General features: G+C 41.8%; 1 protein-coding gene across 7 annotated transcripts in view; it reads right to left on the minus strand.

Moving 5' to 3' along the window:
• GATA4 (GATA binding protein 4) overlaps window positions 1–27976 on the minus strand; it is a 133673-nt gene that overhangs the window by 46680 nt on the left and 59017 nt on the right. For 2 of the 7 annotated variants that reach the window (XM_069728370.1, XM_069728369.1), the window contains exons 2-3: window positions 20460–21311; window positions 15045–15080 (exon numbers count right to left, since the gene is read on the minus strand). In XM_069728370.1, the coding sequence (XP_069584471.1) occupies window positions 15045–15080; window positions 20460–20961 (538 nt within the window). In that variant the 5' untranslated portion in view covers window positions 20962–21311. Of the gene's footprint in view, window positions 1–15044; window positions 15081–20459; window positions 21312–24961; window positions 25110–27976 lie in introns of those variants that run through there. The other 5 variants (XM_069728368.1, XM_069728367.1, XM_069728372.1 and 2 more) reach the window with 5 other exon arrangements.

Raw genomic sequence — 27976 nt, forward strand, 5'->3', positions numbered from 1 at the left:
TAACTTTAAATATTAAGTATTTACAGAAAGTATAAAAACGTTTAAAATGTTATAATTGTACTTCATTAACCAGAAAAACATCCGATCAAAACCATCAAAAAACACTGAAGCAGCATAATAAATTTGCGTCAGTCTCCAAACGTTTGGTGACACCTGCACAGTATCGTTGTACATTACATATAACAGACCAGGACCATGGTGCCATTACCTAAAGTTACTGCTTATAAAATACCTTCTCCCATCTCAGAAGATGGCATCTGACCCGATACCTCCGGAGGCATTTGGGAGAAATATCTCTGGGCTTTTCCGAAATCAATTAGTTGAACTTTTTATCTTAAATGACATCCATTATTAGATAGGCCGAGCGTCAGATAAGAGCAGAATTACGAAGGGTACAAACTCCCACCTGTCCTGCGCAGATCAATCAGACTTCCCTGGCTTTGCCCTCTGTTGCGCCGGCTGAACTTTGAGACGTGCGCGTTTATTTAGCGATTATAATTAACCCACAACGAGTTGCTATCGATCTGCTGTGAGTGTGCCATGGCCCCGGGCTAATAAATACACAGGGATCTGTATTGATCGGACAAAGTGTGCAGATAACCTCTTCCCTACCTGGAAACACCAAATGCAGCGCTAATACCATATCCATAGATGTACGCGGAAAGGAAATGGCGGCCAATTCAGAAATGAGTAAAAATGGGGGGAAAAAAAGAGTAAAAATGACACACACACACCATGGCTGAAAGTATTGGCACCCTTGAAATTGTTCCAGAAAATGAAGTATTTCTCCCAGAAAATTATTTACACATGTTTATTTCCTTTGTGTGTATAAAACAAACTGAAAAAGACAAAATCGGACAAAATTTCACACAAAACCTGCAAACATGTGCTCCAAACTGCACCAATTTTAAGATTTCTCCACAGGTGTTCAATGAGATTTAGAGCTGAACTCATTACTGGCCACTTCAGAACTCTCCAGAGCTTTGTTTCATGACCTAGGACGCAAACCCAGCTTCCTGACTCTGGGCACTACATTGTGACCCTAAACCCTTTGCTAATCCTCAGATTTCATAACTGCCACACAGCCAAGGCACCCAGTGCCAGAGGAAGCAAAACAACCCTAAAACATCTTTGAACCTCCACCATATTTGACTGTAGGTACTGTGTTCTTTTCTTGGTAGGCCTTATTATGCTTTCAGTAATCAGTAGAATGATGTGCTTTACCAAAAAGCTCTATCTTGGTCTCATCTGTCCACAAGACCCTTTCCCAGAAGGATTTTTGCTTACTCACATACATTTTGGCAAACTTCTGTCTAGCTTTTTTTATGTCTATGTGTCAGCAGTGTGGTCCTCCTAAGTCTCCCGCAATAGCGTTTCATTTCATTCACATGTGAACGGATAGTTCGTGCTGACACTGATGCACCCTGAGCCTGCAGGACAGCTGGAATTTCTTTAGACCTTAATTGGTCTAACAGTCTATTTAGTAGGACTATCAGCTGTGTATCCACCAGACTTCTGCACAACACAACTGATGGTCCCAACCCCATTTATAAGGCAAGAAATCCCACTTATTAAACCTGACAGGGCACACCTGTGAAATGAAGACCATTCCCTGTGACTACCTCTTTAAGCTCATCAAGAGAATGCCAAGAGTGTGCAAAGCAGTCATCAAAGCAAAAGGTGGCTACTTTGAAGAACCTAGAATATAAGACATAATTTCAGTTGTTTCACACTTTTTTGTTAAGTATATAATTCCACACGTGTTAATTCATAGTTTTGATGCCTTCAGTGTGAATTTACAATTTTCATAGTCATGAAAATACCGAAAAATCTTTTAATGAGAAGGTGTGTCCAAACTTTTGGTCTGTATATATATATCAGGAAGGGGCCTATTATGGGGGCATTATAGGAAGATGGGGGAAATGTATACCAGGAAGATGCCTATGATGAGGGGGGGCATATCTACCAGGAAGGGGCGTAGGATGGGGTCATTATAGGAAGATGGCGGATATATATACCAGCAAGGGGCCTAGGATGGGGAGTACTATACTAGGAAAACTACAGACTATTTTAGAAATAGCATTTGAAAGTGGGATAATAACAAAAAAGACCCTGGGTGGACTTCTGCCGTAGTATCCACTAATACCTACTTTCTATCTTCTCCCCAAGGTCCATAAAGATCCTGTGTCCCCTCCGGGGCGTCCGATTGTCTCTGGCATAGGAAGGCTATGCGACATGACATGTAAATTTATTGAACACTACCTTAGGCCACAAGTGGACACGCTGCCCTCCTATGTCAGGGACACTACGGACGTCCTGAAATGGGTAGATGGCCTTATCGTGGAGAGGGACATGATCCTAGTGACATCGGATGTTGAATCACTATATACCAGCATCTGTCATGTGGATGGCATGAGGGCAGTCAGGTTCTTCCTTGAGTCAAGTAATTAGGAGGCAGATCTACGTGAGCTCATATTGGAGTTGTTGGATTTTATTTTAACAAACAATTTTTTCGTTTTTAAGGATCGTTTCTTTCTTCAGAAACAGGGCACTGCGATGGGGGCGGCCTGTGCGCCTTCAAATGCTAATTTATTTTTGGGCTTTTGGGAGAGAGAGATTTTTCATGGTGGAGCACAGGCCGCCTCCCAAATCCTCGGATGGTATAGATACATCGATGACGTCCTATTCATCTGGCATGGCCCTGTTCTTGATCTACCGAACTTTATGGTGTGCCTTAATCGTAACGACTCCATTATCAGACTCACTTATACGTACCATCAAAATGAGATCTCCTTCCTTGATATCACACTAAAAGTGCATGGTGATGACTCGATTTACACAGATATGTACCGGAAGAAAACCTTGGTTAATGCCCTCTTGCATTCTACGTCTTCACATCCGTCCTTCACGATAAGAGCCATCCCCATTGGACAGTTCCTTCGGGCCAGAAGGATCTGTACCTCTGACTCCTTGTTTGAGGAGCAGGCTAAGGACCTTGGGGAACGCTTCAGACAAAGAGGTTATAGTGGTCGTTCGATAAAGAAAGGATAAAGAAAGGATATATAAGAGCAAAAAAAGACTAATAGAAATGATCTTCTAGCTGAGGGGAAAAAGGATAACAGGAAAACAATTTGGGATGGGCAACCGAGATTTGTATCCACTTATAACCACAGATGGTAGCTGATGAGAACCATCATAAAAAAACACTGGTCGGTTTTATTAACCGATCCGGTGTTATGGAAGCATTTGTCGGACCGGCCCCTGATGACAGCACGTAGAAGTGCCAATATACGTGACATCCTGGTACACAGCCATTATGTCGCTAAAACCCCGGATCATTTTGAAGCAGGGGAACAAAAAAATGGATTTTTTCCATGTGGAAGTTGTTTAGCGAGTAAAAACTTGGTAAGATCCACATCCATCACGTCATCAGATGGCAAAACTTTTCAGATAAGAGAGCATATCACATGTAGTACGACCTATGTGGTCTATTACGCGGTTTGTACCTGCAAATTGATATATGTGGGATTAACATCGCGGGAATTGCGAGTACGTGTACGAGAACATGTAAGAGACATTGTGGGGGCTCGGGACGTGGAGGAGGATGTGGATAATCTGAAACCTATTCCTAAACACTTTCGTTTATGCCACCGATGTAATCCAAAACATCTAAAAGTCTGGGGGATTGATAAGGTTCGTGCCGGCATTAGGGGAGGGGACCTGAAACGGAAACTGGCACAATGTGAATGTAGGTGGATAACCTTGTTGAACACTATTGCCCCATTAGGGCTTTTTATAGTGACTTAGTTCCAGTGTTTTATTGTTTTATTTTGCATTTTTGTGTTTGTGTATATGCGTGTGCTAATTGTTTTTATTTAATATTTTCCTATATTTAGTTGTCTATCGGCGCTCTACCGCATTTGTGCAAATGTGATGAATCCTCAAGATAAGATTTATCGGATTTAAAGTTTGGTGCTGGATCCCATTGGAGTCCTCCTATCATGTCTCATCTGATGATCACTAGCGGGAGATCTGGAGTTTTATGCGTGGCACAAAGAAATGAATTCAGGACTCATTCACCCCTCTCTTTTTTTTTATTGTATTGAGTTTTTCTTTCTCTTTTTCTTCTTTTTTTCTTTTACACTATTTCGTCTATTCTATATAATCTTTTTATATTAATAGAATATATATATGTTAAAGTATAAGGACATAACTTTTTATACTTAATTATCACGGGACAGATATTTTTTTGATTTGCACCCACACTAGGTTCTATGATTATATGGGCAGTGATTATAGACTAATCCTAGGTTTTATTCTCTATTATTTCACTAGTCTCACATATCCTTGTTGGTCTTGTTCCCATTTTCCTTCCTCTCTTCTTTTTTTATTGATGATATGCCCGAATGGGCTGTATCTTTTATTACGCACTCACAGCATTGTCCTGATCGCCATACCTTATGGGGCATTGTAACTGGTCACGGCCGAGATGGCGTTTGTCTACGTGTCCCGATATGACTTCAGTATACCGTAGGCGGTACCAGACTGTGATCCACAGCGTGTATGTCGATCACTGTCAGAATTCCGGGGCATTGCAGGCGGTCCAGTGGCGTCATTGATACGCGACTGTGAACCGCACCGCCATGGCGTTTGCCGCGTGCGATGCAACTCCCGGCGTGACTGACGTGGGACATGCGCCGTAATCAGTGGCACCTGAATGAGGATTGTGGACCCTATAAGAACTGGCCCAGCACACTGCACAGCCTTGCCCCCTGATGAAGCCGACGTGAAACGCGCGTTGGGGCTTCGGTGGTAACCTCTGGGAGTCTGCATAATGGGTAAGGTTTGTGGGAGCGGGACTGGCATTTAATGCACTATACCTGACTGGGACTCCGTTGTGGGATGTGGGACTTGTAGTAAGTAAATTTCACGGCCTTAAAACTCCTGTTGTGATATGCACTGTTAGCACTTTATGAAATACATGCAGACATTTCGAGGGTTTGTCACCGTTTACTTTCAGTGTTTTCCTCAGTCTTGCTCGCTGTGTTATCTATCTATTTATTATGTAATGGTATTATTATCTTGTATGTGACTTTTTTGTGGAATAAAAATTTGTATATATACTCCTTTCAATTTGGACTTGGAGTACTATACTAGGAAGGGGCCTAGGATGGGGAGTACTATACTAGGAAGGGGCCTAGGATGGTGAGTACTATACTAGGAAGGGGCCTAGGATGAGGAGTACTATACTAGGAAGGGGCCTAGGTTGGGGAGTACTATACTAGGAAGTGGCCTAGGATGGGGAGTACTATACTAGGAAGGGGCCTAGGATGGGGAGTACTATACTAGGAAGGGGCCTAGGATGGGGAGTACTATACTAGGAAGGGGCCTAGGATGGGGAGTACTATACTAGGAAGTGGCCTAGGATGGGGAGTACTATACTAGGAAGGGGCCTAGGATGAGTAATATACTAGGAAGGGGCCTAGGATGGGGAGTACTATACTAGGAAGGGGCCTAGGATGGGGAGTACTATACTAGGAAGGGGCCTAGGATGAGGAGTACTATACTAGGAAGGGGCCTAGGATGGGGAGTACTATACTAGGAAGGGGCCTAGGATGAGGAGTACTATACTAGGAAGGGGCCTAGGATGGGGAGTACTATACTAGGAAATGGCCTAGGATGGGGGCATTATAGGAAGATGGGGATATATATTACAGGAAGGGGCCTAGGATGGGGAGTACTATACTAGGAAGGGGCCTAGGATGAGAAGTACTATACTAGGAAGGGGCCTAGGATGAGGAGTACTATACTAGGAAGGGGCCTAGAATGGGGAATACTGTACTAGGAAGGGGCCTAGGATGAGGAGTACTATACTAGGAAGTGGCCTAGGATGAGGAGTACTACACTAGGAAGGGGCCTAGGATGGGGAGTACTATACTAGGAAGTGGCCTAGGATGAGGAGTACTATACTACAAAGGGGCCTAGGATGGGGAGTACTGTACTAGGAAGGAGCCTAGGATGAGGAGTACTATACTAGGAAGGGGCCTAGGATGGGGAGTACTATACTAGGAAGTGGCCTAGGATGAGGAGTACTATACTACGAAGGGGCCTAGGATGAGGAGTACTATACTACGAAGGGGCCTAGGATGGGGAGTACTGTACTAGGAAGGGGCCTAGGATGAGGAGTACTATACTAGGAAGGGGCCTAGGATGGGGAGTACTATACTAGGAAGGGGCCTAGGATGAGAAGTACTATACTAGAAAGGGGCCTAGGATGAGGAGTACTGTACTAGGAAGAGCCCTAGGATGAGGAGTACTATACTAGGAAGGGGCCTAGGATGGGGAGTACTATACTACGAAGGGGCCTAGGATGGGGAGTACTGTACTAGGAAGGGGCCTAGGATGAGGAGTACTATACTAGGAAGGGGCCTAGGATGGGGAGTACTATACTAGGAAGTGGCCTAGGATGGGGAGTACTATACTAGGAAGGGGCCTAGGATGAGGAGTACTATACTAGGAAGGGGCCTAGGATGGGGAGTACTATACTAGGAAGTGGCCTAGGATGGGGAGTACTATACTAGGAAGGGGCCTAGGATGAGGAGTACTATACTAGGAAGGGGCCTAGGATGGGGAGTACTATACTAGGAAGGGGCCTAGGATGGGGAGTACTATACTAAAAAGGGGCCTAGGATGGGGAGTGCTATACTAGGAAGTGGCCTAGGATGGGGAGTACTATACTAGGAAGGGGCCTAGGATGGGGAGTACTATACTAGGAAGGGGCCTAGGATGGGGAGTACTATACTAGGAAGGGGCCTAGGATGAGGAGTACTATACTAGGAAGGGGCCTAGGATGGGGAGTACTATACTAGGAAGGGGCCTAGGATGAGGAGTACTATACTAGGAAGGGGCCTAGGATGAGGAGTACTATACTAGGAAGGGGCCTAGGATGAGGAGTACTATACTAGGAAGGGGCCTAGGATGAGGAGTACTATACTAGGAAGGGGCCTAGGATGGGGAGTACTATACTAGGAAGTGGCCTAGGATGGGGAGTACTATACTAGGAAGGGGCCTAGGATGGGGAGTACTATACTAGGAAGGGGCCTAGGATGGGGAGTACTATACTAGGAAGGGGCCTAGGATGTGGAGTACTATACTAGGAAGGGGCCTAGGATGAGGAGTACTATACTAGGAAGGGGCCTAGGATGGGGAGTACTATACTAGGAAGTGGCCTAGGATGGGGAGTACTATACTAGGAAGGGGCCTAGTATGAGTACTATACTAGGAAGGGGCCTAGGATGGGGAGTACTATACTAGGAAGGGGCCTAGGATGGGGAGTACTATACTAGGAAGGGGCCTAGGATGAGGAGTACTATACTAGGAAGGGGCCTAGGATGGGGAGTACTATACTAGGAAGGGGCCTAGGATGAGGAGTACTATACTAGGAAGGGGCCTAGGATGGGGAGTACTATACTAGGAAATGGCCTAGGATGGGGGCATTATAGGAAGATGGGGATATATATTACAGGAAGGGGCCTAGGATGGGGAGTACTATACTAGGAAGGCGCCTAGGATGAGAAGTACTATACTAGGAAGGGGCCTAGGATGAGGAGTACTATACTAGGAAGGAGCCTAGAATGGGGAATACTGTACTAGGAAGGGGCCTAGGATGAGGAGTACTATACTAGGAAGTGGCCTAGGATGAGGAGTACTACACTAGGAAGGGGCCTAGGATGGGGAGTACTATACTAGGAAGTGGCCTAGGATGAGGAGTACTATACTACAAAGGGGCCTAGGATGGGGAGTAGTGTACTAGGAAGGAGCCTAGGATGAGGAGTACTATACTAGGAAGGGGCCTAGGATGGGGAGTACTATACTAGGAAGTGGCCTAGGATGAGGAGTACTATACTACGAAGGGGCCTAGGATGAGGAGTACTATACTACGAAGGGGCCTAGGATGGGGAGTACTGTACTAGGAAGGGGCCTAGGATGAGGAGTACTATACTAGGAAGGGGCCTAGGATGGGGAGTACTATACTAGGAAGGGGCCTAGGATGAGAAGTACTATACTAGAAAGGGGCCTAGGATGAGGAGTACTGTACTAGGAAGAGGCCTAGGATGAGGAGTACTATACTAGGAAGGGGCCTAGGATGGGGAGTACTATACTAGGAAGGGGCCTAGGATGGGGAGTACTATACTAGGAAGGGGCCTAGGATGAGGAGTACTATACTAGGAAGGGGCCTAGGATGGGGAGTACTATACTAGGAAGGGGCCTAGAATGAGGAGTACTATACTAGGAAGGGACCTAGGATGAGGAGTACTATACTAGGAAGGGGCCTAGGATGGGGAGTACTATACTAGGAAGTGGCCTAGGATGGGGAGTACTATACTAGGAAGGGGCCTAGGATGAGGAGTACTATACTAGGAAGGGGCCTAGGATGGGGAGTACTATACTAGGAAGTGGCCTAGGATGGGGAGTACTATACTAGGAAGGGGCCTAGGATGGGGAGTACTATACTAGGAAGGGGCCTAGGATGGGGAGAACTATACTAGGAAGGGGCCTAGGATGGGGAGTACTATACTAGGAAGGGGCCTACGATGAGGAGTACTATACTAGGAAGGGGCCTAGGATGGGGAGTACTATACTAGGAAGGGGCCTAGGATGAGGAGTACTATACTAGGAAGGGGCCTAGGATGAGGAGTACTATACTAGGAAGGGGCCTAGGATGGGGAGTACTCTACTAGGAAGGGGCCTAGGATGGGGAGTACTATACTAGGAAGTGGCCTAGGATGGAGAGTACTATACTATGAAGGGGCCTAGGATGAGGAGTACTATACTAGGAAGGGGCCTAGGATGGGGAGTACTATACTAGGAAGTGGCCTAGGATGGGGAGTACTATACTAGGAAGGGGGCTAGGATGGGGAGTACTATACTAGGAAGGGGCCTAGGATGGGGAGTACTATACTAGGAAGGGGCCTAGGATGGGGAGTACTATACTAGGAAGGGGCCTAGGATGAGGAGTACTATACTAGGAAGGGGCCTAGGATGAGGAGTACTATACTAGGAAGGGGCCTAGGATGGGGAGTACTATACTAGGAAGGGGCCTAGGATAAGGAGTACTATACTAGGAAGGGGCCTAGGATGGGGAGTACTATACTAGGAAGGGGCCTATGATGGGGAGTACTATACTAGGAAGTGGCCTAGGATGGGGAGTACTATACTAGGAAGGGGCCTAGGATGGGGAGTACTATACTAGGAAGGGGCCTAGGATGAGGAGTACTATACTAGGAAGGGGCCTAGGATGGGGAGTACTATACTAGGAAGGGGCCTAGGATGAGGAGTACTATACTAGGAAGGGGCCTAGGATGAGGAGTACTATACTAGGAAGGGGCCTAGGATGAGGAGTACTATACTAGGAAGGGGCCTAGGATGGGGAGTACTATACTAGGAAGGGGCCTAGGATGAGGAGTACTATACTAGGAAGGGGCCTAGGATGAGGAGTACTATACTAGGAAGGGGCCTAGGATGGGGAGTACTATACTAGGAAGGGGCCTAGGATGAGGAGTACTATACTAGAAAGGGGCCTAGGATGAGGAGTACTGTACTAGGAAGGGGCCTAGGATGAGGGGCATTATAGGAAGATGGGGGACATGTATACCAAGAACGGGTCTAGGATGGGGGTAATATAGGAAGATTTTGTACATAAACAGAATGAGAATAAGAGAACTAATTGAAATTGTGGTTCACATAAATTCCCTTAAAAATGCCTTTATTAATATTAATTTCTAAAAAACACCTACCCAGTGCAAAAAAAATAGTCAATAACTATGATAAACATCGATCAAAAATACACTACAATGTCCCTGCAATAGGCCTGATTTGCTGCTGCCTAGCTGTGGAGGTTGGCAGCCTATAATACGATTTTTTTGGCGCCCCCACTCAATGAGGACTGTCCCTCACTCCCCTATTCATTCCCTATTAATATAAGTGTGAAAGCAATCTCCAATAGTGCAGAAGTGAAGAATAGCGGAGATGAAATAATATTGCACAAGCTCATATACCGTTCTCTAAGCAGGTATCATGTGTGAAGATATTCCAAAGAACTATCAGTAAATCAGTTCAAAATGCCAAAATATAAGTCCCCCAGCATTTGTAACTTATTACATGTATATAGTGTATATACCACCCCATTTCAAACCTCTCTGAGGAAGAAAGAGAGTCTTTGGATAGACTGGAAAAAAATGGGGATATTATAATTAAGGCTTCAGATAAAGGCGGTAATCTAGTGCTGATGGACCAGCAAGGTTATTGTGAGATGTGTTGTTCCTTATAGCAGGAACTGGATACGTATCAGGTGTTAACGGGGGATCCTACTTTGGACTATAAAAGGGATTAGGCCAATATCTTGGACAAGGCAAAAGATGATGGATATGTATACCAGGAGGGGTCTAGAATGTGGGGGGATACTATACTAGGAAGGGGCCAGGATGGGGGGCAGTATAGGATCATGGGGGATATAAATACCAGGAAGAGGTCTAGAATGTGGGGGATATTATACTAGGAAGGGACCAGGATGGGGTCATTATAGGAAAATGGGGATATGTATACTAAGACGAGGCCTAGGATGGGGAGTACTATATTAGGAAGGGGCATTATACTAAGATGGGGGATATATATATATACCAGGAAGAGGCCTAGGATGGGGGTATTATAGGAAGATGGGGGATATGTATACCAGGACAAGGCCTAGGATGGGGAGTACTATACTAGGAAGGGGCCTAGGTTGGGGGCATTATACTAACATGGGGATATATATACTAGGACGAGGCCTAGGATGGGAGCATTATAGGAAGATGGGGATATGTATACCAGGAAGAGGCCTAGGACGGGGGGGAAGGGGTACTATACTAGAAAGAGGCCTAGGATGGGAGCATTATAGGAAGCTGGGGATATATATATACCGGGAAGAGGCTTAGAATGGGGGGGGGGGTGGGGGCATATCTCCCAGGAAGGGGCCTAGAATGGGGGGTACTATACTAGGAAGAGACCCAGAATCGTTGCGTTGATCCAGGGAACTAGTCTGATTGCCGCATGTGGAGTCGGGAAGGAATTTTTCCCCAATGTGGAGCTTACTCTTTGCACTTTTTTTTTTTGCCTTCCTCTGGATCAACATGTTAGGGCATGTTAGGTTAGGCTATGGGTTGAACTAGATGGACTTATAGTCTTCCTTCAACCTAAATAACTATGTTACTATGAAGAATCGGAAACATTTTTACAGCACGAAGCCCAGGATGGGGGCATATATACTAGGATGGGGGACATATACCAGGAAGGGGTCCAGGATAGGGGACATTATACGTGAAACCAGCCCAGGGTGGGGGACATTATACCCAGAAGGGGCCCAGGATCTGAAACCTTGTTGTAGCATAGAGCCCAGGGTCATTATTACTGGAAGAGGCCAGTGTGACGCTAGTCACAACCCACGGACAGGCCGTGAATCAGCTAAGTCAGACATTCCAGGGTCAATACCAAAAGAGCATGTAGTAAATCGAGGGAAAAATATGAAGTTGTAAGTCAGGTCACATGCCAGGGTCAGAATACCAGAGAAATATTGGATAAGCAAAGGGGCAATAACAAACGGGTAGTCAGAACACGGTCCAAAGGTCAACAGGAGAAGATCAGAACTTACAGCACAGGGATCAGGGGAACACACACCAGAGAGCACAAGCTTAGACCAAGCTTTGACTGGCACTGATCTGGGCCAGACAGCTCATCGAAATAACAAGGCAATTACCAAGAACAGGGAGCACCTGTGGAAACCTCAGCACCTCCCAGTCAGATAGATCAACCGAGTTGTCAATCAAAGCACTGACAGTTCAGCACGCCCCAGCACAAGATAAGATGACAGAGCCGTCCTGCACTGATTCCCAGACCTTCTGAGCAGAGGAACTGTGACAGCCAGGATTCTGGACATTATTAGGCTACGTTCAGACTAGCGTTGCGCGCCGCTGCGTCGGCGACGCAACGCACGACGCACACAAAAACGCGGCAAAACGCACGCAAAAACGCTGCGTTTTGCGACGCGTGCGTCGTTTTTTGCCGAAAATCGGATGCAAGAAAAATGCAACTTGTTGCGTTTTCTTGGTCCGACGCTAGCGGCAATACAGACGCAAGTGTTGCAAAACGCAACACACAAAAACGCATGCGTCCCCCATGTTAAACATAGGGGCGCATGACGCGTGCGTCGCTGCTGCGTCGCCCGACGCTAAGGCGACGCACACTAGCAGAACGCTAGTGTGAACGTAGCCTTACAGAAAGGTGCCAGGATGGAGGACATTATTACAAGAGGGAGGGGGACACAAATTATAGAATCTAGAACACTACTAGAGCTCATAGGTCTACATTTCTTACGGGGACCCCATCGGACTTTAGTTACACCACTGACCCCAACAGAACCCTGAAGGACACTATTTTGGCCACCGCCAGGCAAATGGATCTTTCACGGTTTATAGAATTTTGCACTTTGCTACTGAATCGTCATTCTCTCAGCAAGTAATTTCCTGGGATTATCCCTTGTTTATGGCCCAAGGCCTTGATAAAACAATATGCGATATGGATGTACAGTCCGTGATTGTAGAGGAAGGAGTATACATTGGTGAAGCTGCGATCGCCATGAACGGCTGTGGGAACCTGGATGCCTGCGGAGGTCAGCAGATCCCCGGATTATATAATGATATCACAGATAATGACTGTGCCTGGAAAATGATACGATGAAGTCAATGCAACGGGCCGGGCTGGGAGATGGACGATGACAAGTTTGAAGGCTTTTCTTTTGAATTTAAATGTATGGATTTGGGGCTAAAAATCTTTTTTTTATTTTTGAAATTGTTTTTTATTGAAAACTTGCACCATTTGCTGCAGAATGAGCTCACCGAGAATCCGTCAACTCTTTTGTCTGTCTTTTCTGAGCTGATTGGTGACAACGAACCGCATCAAAGTTGAGCTGAACTTACACGTAAATCTGTATGTATGGTGCCAAAGTATCAGGTATATATAAAAACAATGCAGGGGAACTGGAATACATTTATACCAAATTTCTTATTGATAAACTAAAAACATCTGGAATCACTGACCCTGTCCACAATAGTGAACATAAAAAAAAAAAAAATCGGTCACACTCATAAAATAGATTTTTAAAAAGGAGAGACTTAAAGAAAAGAATAAGATGCTAATGAAAAACAACAATAGATAGAACAAAATAAAGGTGCAAATAATAAATTACACCAGGTAATGGCGCCTTTAGCTTAATAAATCTCCCCCCATTCAAGTTACTAGGCACCCGCACAAAAAAAATTCTAGTGGTTCCGTTCCGAAACCTATCCGAGAAAGCAAGAAATGTTCAAAAGAATGAAAATTTGCATTTCTATATGAAAACCATTTGTTCAGCCTTTGGAGCATCTTTTAATTATTAATAATAATATTAATAACAACGACACCAATAATCTATTCATATTCCGCAGAGCTTTATAGACATTGTTTCAAGGGTCTGAAAACGAAAAGTAGTTAAAAGACGCAAACGGGGTTTTTCTAGATTTTACAAAACAGAGGGCGTCCTTTTTGACCGTTTTGGCTTGGAAAAAAAAAACGCTAGTGATTTTCTTTACTGTTAAATGGAGTTAAAAAAAAAAACATAGAAAACAACAGTTAAAAAAAAACACAAGAAAAAGTAACAGAACTGGCTAAAAATATAGCAAATGCTAAAAAGTGACTCTTCTGTGAAAAGAACGCCAGCATTCCTGAAGTGGGTTCATCGTGAAAAAGGTGTGCACCAAACTTGGCTTTGGATCATTTCGATAGAACACGTAGGGACAAATATTCGGGTGGAAAGTTTTATGAAGTTGACGACCGTCGTTGGGCTTGTTTTCACCCGTGATACCTTTTCAGGATCCATTATGGATATTTAAGTCCTATATGTGATGTTTCACTGTCCGCTTTGGCAAAACGTCTGGTGGCAAGTCTGATGCCAACCGACACAAAACTCTGTCCGGACATGTCCTCCCCAACTCTTTTTTTGTCTTGGGTGACCTTACCAAGTATTATACCAACTCTCACTGGCAAAGAAATTGTCACAAAACCAGACAATACCCCACCCCTCTCTAAACTTTTGTTGGAAATCACAAGTTTTAATTTCATGTGATGAATGAATTGGAACCCAGGGTTTCTGTTTGCCATGTTTGCTGCATTGAATGAGGTCTTCTTTGAAGACCACCACAACCTAATTGCAAAGTCAAGTAAAAAACCCTCATTAAAAGCCAAAATGTTGATTTACTCCCGACTCCTACACCACCCACCACATTGACTCCATTCTCTTGCAAATGGACCTGGTTTAGCATAATTAGATTTAGCTGGAATTGTTTGTGGATTCCAACAATACACAACAATTATCCAAACCGCTCCGAGACGGCCTCTTTACTCTTGACCCCCAGTAGAAGAAAGACCTTGATAGACACCACAGTAGACTTGACCTGATAGCATCTCTAAGTCAGACACTTTTACGCCCCGTTAAGCCCCAAGTGTCCAGAATAAAACGACGACTCAAAAGCCATGATCAAATACTTTTGTTGACATGTCCCAAGACACGGACCTGGCCTAAAGTCATCCTTTAGATGGAAGGAGGCCAAACCGGAAAAATTGCCCAACTATCTAAATTTGTATGTGGATGTCTAGAAAGAAGACTTGGGCGTGTTGAGATTCCGACACACCCAATCGTACAGAGATAAGCCACCACCAGAGGCACCGGCCCCACCAAATTAAACATAAGCCACCACCAGAGGCACCGGCCCCACCAAATTAAACATAAGCCACCACCAGAGGCACCGGCCCCACCAAATTAAACATAAGCCACCACCAGAGGCACCGGCCCCTCCAAATTAAACATAAGCCACCACCAGAGGCACCGGCCCCTCCAAATTAAACATGAGTATATGGTGGAGCCAGGAGGAATAGAGTTTTCAGCCAACAGTTAAGTAAAGGGTCAGACATATTACGTTTTTCTCCTTCTGTTGGATATTTCATCTCAAGCCCTAAAAAAAAGAAAAGGATTTAAGAGATTTCAATGAAACCTCTGATGGAGCCATTGAGTAGAGCGAAACAGCAAAAGGCCAGAAGGAATAAAAAATAATAATAATAATGAACGTCCATGTGAAGGCGGTTTACCTCATTGCACTCCATGGCTTCATAGGAGTTCCTATCTGAATGATGTTTTTCAGGGATTCAGACTCATCAAAAGGGGCTAAAGAGCAAAATTAGTGATCTCTTAAGTGTATGGGTATTTTTTTTTTACTATTGACTCTTCATATAGTAACATATTAAAGGTAGTAATTTAAAAAAAAAAAAAAGAAAAAAGGTCATTTTTCTCTCTTTTTTTTTACAGTTATCTACAATAACGAAGGTATAAATAAAATAAAAAAATAATTATATGTATATTTATATTAGACAATTCTAAAGAAATAAAATAAATAATTGTAAAACAGAATAAAAACATTAAAAATGCACAAAAATATTATCTAACAACACAATAAATCACACTATAATAGTTATATAAAAGGCTGTATCTATAGCATAGAGGAAGATTTGTCTGGGACATTATTATTATCTTGCTTTCTCATCATTTAGTTTTGCACACTGCTAGAAATGAACTATAAAGATATGCAAGTTACCAAATCTCATGCAATAAAAACATCCGCAAAAAAAAAAAGAAAATGTATTTATTTTTTAGGATATATTATAATTTTAGTTTTTTTATTACGGAGGTTTTAAAATCAGTAAAAAATATATCTAAAATATAACATCTCAGAAATTAATAAATAAAAAAATACCAGATTACAATATGCGTATAAAAAATATTAAATGGTTATAATGTTTTAAAATGGTATCCTTTTGTGTAAAAAAAAAAAAAAAAAATCAGGCTTTTAAAATTCCAGACAAAAAGTGTAGAAAAAAAAACAACAACAAAATCTTAGTATTCAACATAGAACGTTTCCTAAAAAATAAAATGAAATAAATTGTGTATGTCATTTTTTATTTTTTACTAATTATACTTTTTTTTTTCTTTAGATGTTTTTTTTCTGGGATTGTGCAGCCATGCGAATCGCAAAAAAAAAAGTTTCTTGGATTTTCTGAAACTTTACATATTTTTAATTTGAATACTGAGATTTTATCTTTTTTTTTTTTTTTTTTTTTTTACACTTTCTGTCTGGGATTTTAAAAACCTGTTTTTTTTTTTTAGAAAAAAAATGATAAATTTTTTAAACCCGATCAAATAAATATATATATATATATATATATATATATATATATATATATATATATATATATATATATATATATATATATTTCTGAGATTTTATATTTTATATTTTTTTTTTTGCTGATTTTAAAATTTCCAAGATTATATATAAATATAATATATATAAAAATATATAAAATCCAAGAAAAAAAAAGGACATTTGAGCCGGCAATGAAATCCTAAAAGGCTTAAGGGAGATAAGGCGATAATGGGAACAGCTTCGTACACATCCTGTTCATTTATCTGCAATATGGGTGTAAATGATGGGAAAATAAATATGGGGAGTTAATAATCTAACGTGAAAGGGGAAATCTGCATAAAAAAACAGGAACAGCGAAATCCGCAAAAGTCCGCCCTAGTAAAAATCAATGAGGCCGTGCGCCTGTGACAGCGCAGTAATAGGGCATCCATAGAAGTGCATGGAGACTTTGAATATGAACATTTTTGTGTATTTTTTTTTCTAACTGCTACAATAGTAACCTGAACAGGATTAATGCAGAACGCAAACTTTATAGATACAAGTGGTAACTATGGGTTTTCCTGATTGGGGGACCTATAAACCAATGGCCAGTTGTGGCAGATTGATCTTATTTGATTATTTGCGGCATTGTATAAGGTGTTGTGGATTTGTGTTAATAAAGAGCTTTATAGTTATTATTATTATTATTGTCCTTGTGGTTATTTTATACCAGAACAGGCTGCAGTAACAGGTAATGGCAGATAGGTGGCGCTGTTGTAGCTGTCAATATCCTCACCATTTAGAGAGGATCTTTTATTCCATATGTAGAAACTTATTAAAGGGATTGCTCCAAAAATGCAAGTCAACACCTATCCCCCGCCGGGACCCCCAATGATCCTGAGGTTAAGGATCTGGAGACCCTCCTCTATGGTCTAAAGAGGTTGTAAATGTCTGCCAACAGAGAGAGACCCTTCCTCACTTTGCAGGTCTCTTCAAGATGAGCCAATAATTACAAGCCAAACCTTAAAAAAAATAAAAAAATCCCTCTAAGATCAGGGATCCTCTACAGTCTTCCCTATATAGGAAGTAAGTGTTCAATTTAACTGCAGCGCCCCCACAGGGGAAATGAAGCATTACACCAAGCTCAGTAAATGAATGCAGAGGCAGTGACTCTGGTGGACCCATCTAGGCTTGCACAAGATCCATTGTCCGACAGATCGTTCATAAGTTGCCATTGCTCGAGATTGAGCCAAAAACCCTTATACAATAAATAAATCAGACATGAAGCCCCAATAGTGGCACGTCTGCTTTCCATGGAAATACGTAGAATTTACGGTGCGTATTTATAAAGGTCCAAACACAATAAAAAGGAATATTTTGTTGTCAAATTTCACATGGAGAAAGGTAAGTACAGCGCTGTATCTGGGAGAAATGGTCTCTGTGCACAGAGCTAATATAACAGGGACTAAGTCTGTGCTATGTGAACGAGCCCCAATACATGTAGATATTCTCCGCCCCAATAATTAAGAAATACCCCTGTACTAATTAAGAATTCCCTAATAGACTTAATAAAAAATCATTTTCTTTTAAACCAGACATCCCCTTTAAGAAAGTCATAAATTATTATTATTTTTAGATGTGAGTCAGATATAGAGATAATAGATACATACATGGATAGATAGATAATATAGAAGGATAGATAGATAAATAGACAGATATGTAATAGATAGATTAATATATAATAGATGATAGATAGATATTGGATAGATAATACATAGATAATAGATAGATATTAGTGATGAGCGATATATTATCATCTATCATCTATTTTATATCTATCTATCATCTATCTATCTATTATCTATCCAATATCTATCATCTATTATCTATCTATTTATTATCTATCATCTATTATCTATCTATTATCTATCCAATATCTATCATCTATTATATATCTATCTATTTATCTATCATCTATTATATATCTATCTATTTATTATCTATCTACTTATCTATCTATCCTTTATATTATCATCTATCATCTATTTTATATCTAAAGGATAGATAGATAAGTCGATCGATAATAAATAGATAGATATATAATAGATGATAGATAAATAGATAATAAATAGATATATAATAGATGATAGATAGATACATAGATATTGGATAGATAATAGATAGATAATAAATGATAGATAGATAACAGATCGATAATAGATAATAGATAGATAATAGATAGATAAATAGATAATAGATATATAATAGATGATAGATATTGGATAGATAACACATAGATAATAGATAGATATTAGTGATGAGCGATAGATATACAATAGATGATAGATAAATAGATATATATACTGTAATATATAATAGATGATAATATAAAGGATAGATAGATAAGTAGATAGATAATACATATATATATAATAGATGATAGATAGATAGATAAGACATATTTGATAGAGATAATAAATATTTCCAGTTCCCAGATTGTTATATGTCTGTAATCACGTGCAGCCACAATGGAGCTGCTGGGGCTTGTTCATGTCTTACATCATGTATTACATTATTTACATAAAGGGGATAAACTTTCCCTTAGATCTTTGTAGAAGCTCATGCACGGATCCAGTGTACAGATCCTGCCATTTATACATTTACATTGTGCGGAGAGAGATAAATAGAGAGAATTTCTATACAATATATTGAATAGGAAAATGTCAAAACCAAAAAAAAACAGAACATGATCCCAGGTCTCCTCTATAATCTGTATCTCAGCTTTATTACAGGCACTTTAGCTTCTTAACATCCAATATGCCAATAATTCTCTATGTCATTTATGTATAGAATGCCTAAAAATGTAAAATTGCTAAGTCGGTAGATAACACAGTTTACTGTTTTGTTCAACAACAAATTCCTTATCTGCAAAACGTAAATGAGAATATTTCATCTGTTTCAGCTACATTCTATTAATATGGATCTATGTAGAAAGATACAGGCTTGTATGATGTATAATACACACATCATTCTTTATATTCATATAGTGTGTGTTATAATGTACGGTATATATTCTCTCTCATATTACAGATCAATTTATTCTAAAGTTATAATCTAAAATAAGATATATTATCTTAAAATAAATAGAATTTGTGGCACATACATTTTTTCCACATGATATAAATAAACTGAAATCTATGTGGCTGAGACACTCCATGTGCTCCTGTGTAAAATAACAATTATTTAAACATCATATTGAAATGGCAGAACTTGTGCTGGTTACATTTCCATATTTAGCATTATTTATTATTAGGTGGCGACATGATACAAGATGGAAATTAAAGATACATTAACTACTTGTCTGTAGTCTGTACAATCCTTTATATACATATATGGATAATAGATAGATAATAGATAATAAATAAATGATAGACAGATAATAAATAGATAATAGATAGATAAAAAATAGAAAGATAATAGATAGATGATAAATAGATAGATAATAAATAATAGATAGATAGATAATAGATAAGATAAATAATAGATAGATAATAGATAAATAATATATAAATAATAGATAGATAATAGATTGATAATAAATAAATATAGATAATAAATAGATAATAGATAGATAGAAAATAGATCGATAGATAAAAGATAGATAATAGATAGATAATAAATTATAGATAGATAACAGATAGATAATAGATAGAAAATAGACAGATAATAGATAGTAGATAGATAATAGATGATAGACAGATCAATAAATGATAAGATAAATAATAGATAGGAAATAGATAGATAACAGATAGATAATAGATAGACAGATCAATAAATGATAAGATAAATAATAGATAGATATTACATGAACAGAGGTGATAGATTCAGTGAATTGATATCATCTATGGTCAGGATATAACATGAATATTGCACATATAAAATGTAATTTACGATTAGAATATTAGATGGTAGACACATGATAAAATCCAGATATTAATTAGAGATTAGATATTTGTTAGTTTGTAGATAGGAGAGAACTATACAGATAAATGATAGATATTAGATATTTCATTCTGTGCATTGGATACATGATTATTTGGGGCTGAGCCCTATGGGGACTAGCCACACACAGATGTAAGCAGAGTGGGGTCTTACCTATGTTGGGGTGTCTGGGGGTCCCGGGCCCCCCTCGGTTCTGCAGGTTGTGCAGCATGGAGCTGTCGAATGGGGCAGTAGTCCAAGCAGAGCCCACGTCCTGGGTGACATAGGCCGGGTAGGGGCTGGAGTAGGCGGCCCCCAGCCCCCGGCCATACTGCTCCCTGCCGTTGGGGGTGATGGTCAGGGGGCCGCTGTAGGAGACCTCCCTGGAGGAGGCCGCGCTGATGGGGGGGCTGGAGGAGAAGGTGAAGCGGGGGGACACGGGCTGGTGCGGGGTGCTGGGGGGGTAGCTCTCCGCCTGCGCCCACATGTTGTGCCCCGGGCTGCCCTGCTGAGTGTGGCCCCCGGACTGCAGGTACGGGAGGCTGGGGATCATGGAGGACACCCTGCTGCTGGGCACGTACACCGGGGAGGTGGCGGCGGCGCTGTGCAGGAAGCCCCCAGACCCCTCATAGGCCGGGGGGCCGTGGTTAGCAGGCATGGCCAGGCTCTGGTACATCCTCCCCGGCCGCTCCGACCTCCTGCCCGCGGTCTGCAATGTGTCCCTGCGGGTCCTGACTGAGGGTCCTGCGGTTCCGGAGCGTCCTGCGGTTCCCGAGCGTCCTGCGGTTCCGGAGGGTCCTGCGGTTCCGGAGCGTCCTGCGGTTCCGGAGGGTCCTGCGGTTCCGGAGCGTCCTGCGGTTCCGGAGGGTCCTGCGGTTCCGGAGCGTCCTGCGGTTCCTGAGGGTCCTGGCCCAGAGATCTCCAGCGGTCAGCAGCGGTCAGCAGCGCAGGTCACATCCCGGCAGCGCCTCCATCCTCCGGGTGAAGTGAGCAGAGCCGCCCCGGCCGCGGATTTATACCGGACACCTGCGGAGAGGACACAGCAGTGAGCAGGGTGGGGGCTCTGCAGGTGACAGACACCACTGTGGGGGCTCCGGGACCACCCCCAACACCAGCACAATTAATCACATCAGACCCGAAGTATAATCCCATTAACTAATGAGTCAACACACACAGGGGCTGCCATTGTGGGGGGCAATTAGCACCAACGTGCAGAGAAAAGACTCAAAAATGGCCCCAAGCAGCCAGACCCCAGCCAAGACCCCAGCCAAGACCCCAGCCAGGACAACAACATGTGTAGGACAGCAAAGGGTTAACAGTAGGAGGAACAGAATAATAGGAATAATAAGAATATAATATAATAAATAGCAATGCAACAGCAAAGGAATAATAATAATAATAATAATGCTATTGTTATACTATATTATTATTTATTATTATTTTAATAGTAATGCAACAGCTATATAATAATAATACAATATAATAATACAGACATATAATAATACAATATAATAATAGTAATGCAACACCTATATAATAATAATAATACATAATAATAATAATAATAATAATAATAATAAACCATGATATAATAACAATAACAAATAATAAAATATAATAATAATAATGCAACAGCTATATAATACTAAAATATAATAATAATAATAATGATACAATATAATAATAGTAATCCAACAATGATGTAATAATAATAATAGTAATGCTGCAGTGATATAATAATAATAATAATAATAGTAATGCAGCAATATAATGATGATGATGATAATAATAATAATAATAATGCAACAGCACTATAATAATAGCCATAATAATAATGCAACTAAAAATCAATAATCCTAAAGAGTAATATTCTAACATTATACATTATAGCATAAATAATAAATGTATGACATTACTAAAATTAATAGTTACAAATATATTACTACTCTTGAATAAATATCACTAATAACTATATTAATAGATGAATATTTGCTAACATAATACTTGTAACAAATGCTATTCACATTTTAATAGTAATTAATATATTGCTACTACTGATGAATTTCTGGTTATACTAAAATATAATTATGTTATTTTACTCCTTTTAAATTCCTTTCATAGTGGTAATATTATTATGTTTATTATTAATAATACCACTCTCAAAATAAATGGTAAAGGGATAAGATAAATTACATTATTATTATCATCGGTACCATTGTTATTATTTAGTTTATTAATTTAAAATTCCTTTTACAATGGGAGCAACATTAAAACCACTCTGAAAGGAATTTTAAAGGATTAAAATAAATGCTAAATATTATTGATGATAGCATTATTAATAATATTATTTATTTTATTCCTTTACAATTGGTTTCACATGTAATATTAATAACAATCTAAAAGGAATTTTAAAGGAATATAATAATTATGCCAATAATGATAATAATATTTTGTCTTTATTTTAATCCTTTAAAATTCCTTTCAGAGTGGTATTATTATTATTACTCCCCTTGTAAAAGGTAATTTGAAGGAATGACATAAATAAAAAAATAAGTAATTTCAGTTGTATTACAATAAAGTAATGCTGAGTTCAGTATGTGGCAAAACGCATTTGGATTAATTCAAAGTGCATAAGAGTTTTCTGTTAATAGTAAACATTTACATCAGGACTAGTAATAAAATCAGATAGCAGCAATTATATTTTTCATTATTAAGGTGTAGGAATAGAGAAACATAAAAATGGGGAAAAAACTAAAGAGAGACATATTAACATAATTATATATCACCAATATTAGACAGATGGATAACAGAAATTAAAATAATAAAATCAGATCATATATATGTATATGAATGTATATATATATATGTGTGTGTGTGTGTGTGTGTAATATAATATATATTATGTATACGTGTATGTATATATATATATATATATATATATATATACACATATATATATATATTATATATATATATATATATATATATATATAATTTTTTATTTATTTTAAAATGCAAAGTATAACTCTATATGTAATGAGTGGTAGTTATGGAGTTGTTGCAGACAATTAAGGACTGACAGAAGTGAATGGAGTGATCGGAGGCAGCGGTGATGGAGCAGATTGATGATGTCTTTACAATGAGAAGAAACAGAAGCCACAACACAAGACTTGTTCGGAGTTCAGTACAATCACTCCCATCATCTCCTCTCTGGGTCCTTTCCTATTTGTGTAGTTTTTATTCTCCTATATCTTCTGCCTACATCAGGGATTCCCGTCAATTGTGTTTTAAGCTCCAAAAATAGTAAATATATAGAGCAATTTTTTTCTTTTACTTATTGTAATATTACCAGTAGAAATATCTGAGGACAGTGCAGGCATTTTCTAATAACATTTTTATAATAAATTATAAACATTTCCCCAAATAATTAGGAAACATAAATAGAAACTGAACTATTTTTAAATGGTATTTTCTACATTTCAGTATAATTATTTGTCATGATGCTTGGGCATCTCTTCATGTGTTATCAATTCATACTCTATGTTATTTCTTTCCTTTCTTGTGTATATATGTAAAAGAAATTTTAGTATTAAAATAGAGTATAATTAATACATCAATAGACATAGGTGTATGTGATAGTATTCATCAATAGATGCTATTTGATTGGTATTCCTTAATGCAAGACTATATTAATGAATGAAGACTAGCTAATAGGCAAACAAGGTATGACTGGCTAATTTATTACACGCATGATGCAATTAAATATAATAGTAAAAAAATAATAATAAATAATAATACTAAATAATAAAAATAATAGTAATAAATAAAAAAAAATACTAATAAATAATACTGAAAAATAGTAGTAATAATAATAAATGAATAAATAAAATAATAAATAATAATACTAAATAATAAAAACAATAGTAATAAATAAAAAAAAACTAAAAAATAATACTAATAATAATAAATATAAAAAAATAATAAAAATAATACTAATAAATAATACTAAAAAATAATAAATAAATAAAATCATAGTAATAATAATAAATAAATACAAAAATGATAAATATTAATACTAAATAATAAAAATAATAGTAGTAAATAATAATAAAAAATAATAACAAAAAAATAACAGTAATAATAATAAATACATAATAATAATAATAATAATAAAGTGTGTTATAAATGATAGTAATTTTCAGATGATTCCCTCCACCTCCCTGGTTATTGACACAGAGGTCCATGCTGGTGAATTGTCTGTTTTGGAGAGGACAGCGGTGACTATTAACCTCCACTTGGCCGAGGTTACAGTGAGGGGCCATGATAGGAGTCGTTATCTGCGATTATTCAGGCTGACACTTTGCTGTTACCTGGGCCCCCTCCTCTGTGGGTGACAGATAACAGCAGATAGTAGAGGGGCAGAGGTGGCCATGTATTACACTACACCCCCCCCCCCCATCCTGCCTGTGATGCTGGGGGTCCCTGTACTCTGCCCACTGACATAGTTACGAACTCCCGTGTAGTAGAGAAATCTGGTGTCACCCTGCACCCAATATGCCCCTTCCTAGAAAAGTTTTGTTTCACTTTTGCAAACTTTTTGCCATTGTACCCCCCTAAATGCCCCTTCTCATTCTGCCACTTTTTAACCCCTTCTATTTTTTTTGCAATTACTCTACCTTTCTGTGCAATCTTTTGTAACCCCTTGTCCACCTAGGTGTGTATGCGATGAGTGACCGACCTTCCGAGGCTGCTCCAGAGGTGGCACAGGCTCTCCCGGGGCTCCCAGTGCAGCAGCTGCAGCAGCAGCAATGGCTCCTGGCTCCCACTCCGCACAGTGGGGGAGGACTGGCCCCCAAGCCTTGCCCCTTTTTTTTGCCTGTCTCCTGCACTCTCTCTGCACTTGTGGTGACTGGCTTCTCACCATCACGTGGGATTACAGTATCTGTCTCCCCATCAGCAGGCGCCAGGCTTCAGTCCTGTGCAAAACAGCAGCCAAAGTCCAAAGCTTCCAGCACTGGAAACTCAAATATGTATCTAAGCAGAAGCATGTGTCCGCACAGACAGGCAGCAGCGCCGGCCAGGACCTCACAGCCCTGGGGTCTCCTCCATAGATTGCTGGGGTTAATGTCCTAGCACTCTATTACCGCCTGGATGAGCCCGGCTATTAGAAAGCCATTACCCCTGGCCAGGCCGTGGAGTCCTGCACCATCACACATGGGAGATGATGATGATCACCTCTTTATTAGTCATTGATTTCTGGGAGTTCATCATGTGGTGATGGGTGACAGCTCCCACCTGGGCTCTGGGTGTTATTATCTCCCAGCGCAGGAAATGAGCAATGATCCTAGTAATGGCTGCACCAGGGATGAGGCAGGATAGTGACCTGTCAGGTGCACAACATTCAGCCCTGGAGACTGGGACTGCCCAAAACTGGGGGGCTCAGGCATGGGAGGAGGGCACCAGCATTCAGCCCTGGAGACTAGGACTGCCCCAAACTGGGGGGCTCAGGCATGGGAGGAGAACACCAGCATTCAGCCCTGGAGACTGGGACTGCCCAAAACTGGGGGCTCAGGCATGGGAGGAGGGCACCAGCATTCAGCCCTGGAGACTGGGACTGCCCAAAACTGGGGGGCTCAGGAATGGGAGGAGGGCACCAGCATTCAGCCCTGGAGACTAGGACTGCCCCAAACTGGGGGGCTCAGGAATGGGAGGAGGGCACCAGCATTCAGCCCTGGAGACTGGGACTGCCCAAAACTGGGGGGCTCAGGAATGGGAGGAGGGCACCAGCATTCAGCCCTGGACACTAGGACTGCCCCAAACTGGGGGGCTCAGGAATGGGAGGAGGGCACCAGCATTCAGCCCTGGAGACTGGGACTGCCCAAAACTGGGGGGCTCAGGAATGGGAGGAGGGCACCAGCATTCAGCCCTGGAGACTAGGACTGCCCCAAACTGGGGGGCTCAGGAATGGGAGGAGGGCACCAGCATTCAGCCCTGGAGACTGGGACTGCCCAAAACTGGGGGGCTCAGGAATGGGAGGAGGGCACCAGCATTCAGCCCTGGACACTAGGACTGCCCCAAACTGGGGGGCTCAGGAATGGGAGGAGGGCACCAGCATTCAGCCCTGGAGACTAGGACTGCCCAAAACTGGGGGGCTCAGGCATGGGAGGAGGTCACCAGCATTCAGCCCTGGAGACTAGGACTGCCCCAAACTGGGGGGCTCAGGCATGGGAGGAGGTCACCAGCATTCAGCCCTGGAGACTAGGACTGCCCCAAACTGGGGGGCTCAGGCATGGGAGGAGGGCACCAGCATTCAGCCCTGGACACTAGGACTGCCCAAAACTGGGGGGCTCAGGAATGGGAGGAGGGCACCAGCATTCAGCCCTGGAGACTAGGACTGCCCCAAACTGGGGGGCTCAGGCATGGGAGGAGGGCACCAGCATTCAGCCCTGGAGACTGGGACTGCCCAAAACTGGGGGGCTCAGGAATGGGAGGAGGGCACCAGCATTCAGCCCTGGACACTAGGACTGCCCAAAACTGGGGGGCTAAGGAATGGGAGGAGGGCACCAGCATTCAGCCCTGGACACTAGGACTGCCCAAAACTGGGGGGCTCAGGCATGGGAGGAGGGCACCAGCATTCAGCCCTGGAGACTGGGACTGCCCCAAACTGGGGGGCTCAGGCATGGGAGGAGGTCACCAGCATTCAGCCCTGGAGACTAGGACTGCCCCAAACTGGGGGGCTCAGACATGGGAGGAGGGCACCAGCATTCAGCCCTGGACACTAGGACTGCCCAAAACTGGGGGGCTCAGGCATGGGAGGAGAACACCAGCATTCAGCCCTGGAGACTAGGACTGCCCAAAACTGGGGGGCTCAGGCATGGGAGGAGAACACCAGCATTCAGCCCTGGACACTAGGACTGCCCAAAACTGGGGAGCTAAGGAATGGGAGGAGGGCACCAGCATTCAGCCCTGGACACTAGGACTGCCCAAAACTGGGGGGCTCAGGCATGGGAGGAGAATACCAGCATTCAGCCCTGGACACTAGGACTGCCCAAAACTGGGGGGCTCAGGCATGGGAGGAGAATACCAGCATTCAGCCCTGGACACTAGGACTGCCCAAAACTGGGGGGCTCAGGAATGGGAGGAGGGCACCAGCATTCAGCCCTGGACACTAGGACTGCCCAAAACTGGGGGGCTCAGGAATGGGAGGAGGGCACCAGCATTCAGCCCTGGACACTAGGACTGCCCAAAACTGGGGGGCTCAGGCATGGGAGGAGGGCACCAGCATTCAGCCCTGGAGACTAGGACTGCCCCAAACTGGGGGGCTCAGGAATGGGAGGAGGGCACCAGCATTCAGCCCTGGACACTAGGACTGCCCAAAACTGGGGGCTCAGGCATGGGAGGAGGGCACCAGCATTCAGCCCTGGAGACTAGGACTGCCCAAAACTGGGGGGCTCAGGCATGGGAGGAGGGCACCAGCATTCAGCCCTGGAGACTAGGACTGCCCCAAACTGGGGGCTCAGGCATGGGAGGAGAACACCAGCATTCTGTATGGAGGGTGTATGCTTGTAGCCATTCATGGATTCACTCATAGATCTGTCATCTATCATCTAATATGTATCTGGGGGTTAATTATTATTATTTTTTACAAAGTGACTCAGGTATGGGAGGAGGTCAGCTCTCTATCAGGGGGC

The sequence above is a fragment of the Ranitomeya imitator genome, chromosome 5 (genome assembly GCF_032444005.1).
Source record: "Ranitomeya imitator isolate aRanImi1 chromosome 5, aRanImi1.pri, whole genome shotgun sequence".
NCBI classification, from domain to species: domain Eukaryota; kingdom Metazoa; phylum Chordata; class Amphibia; order Anura; family Dendrobatidae; genus Ranitomeya; species Ranitomeya imitator.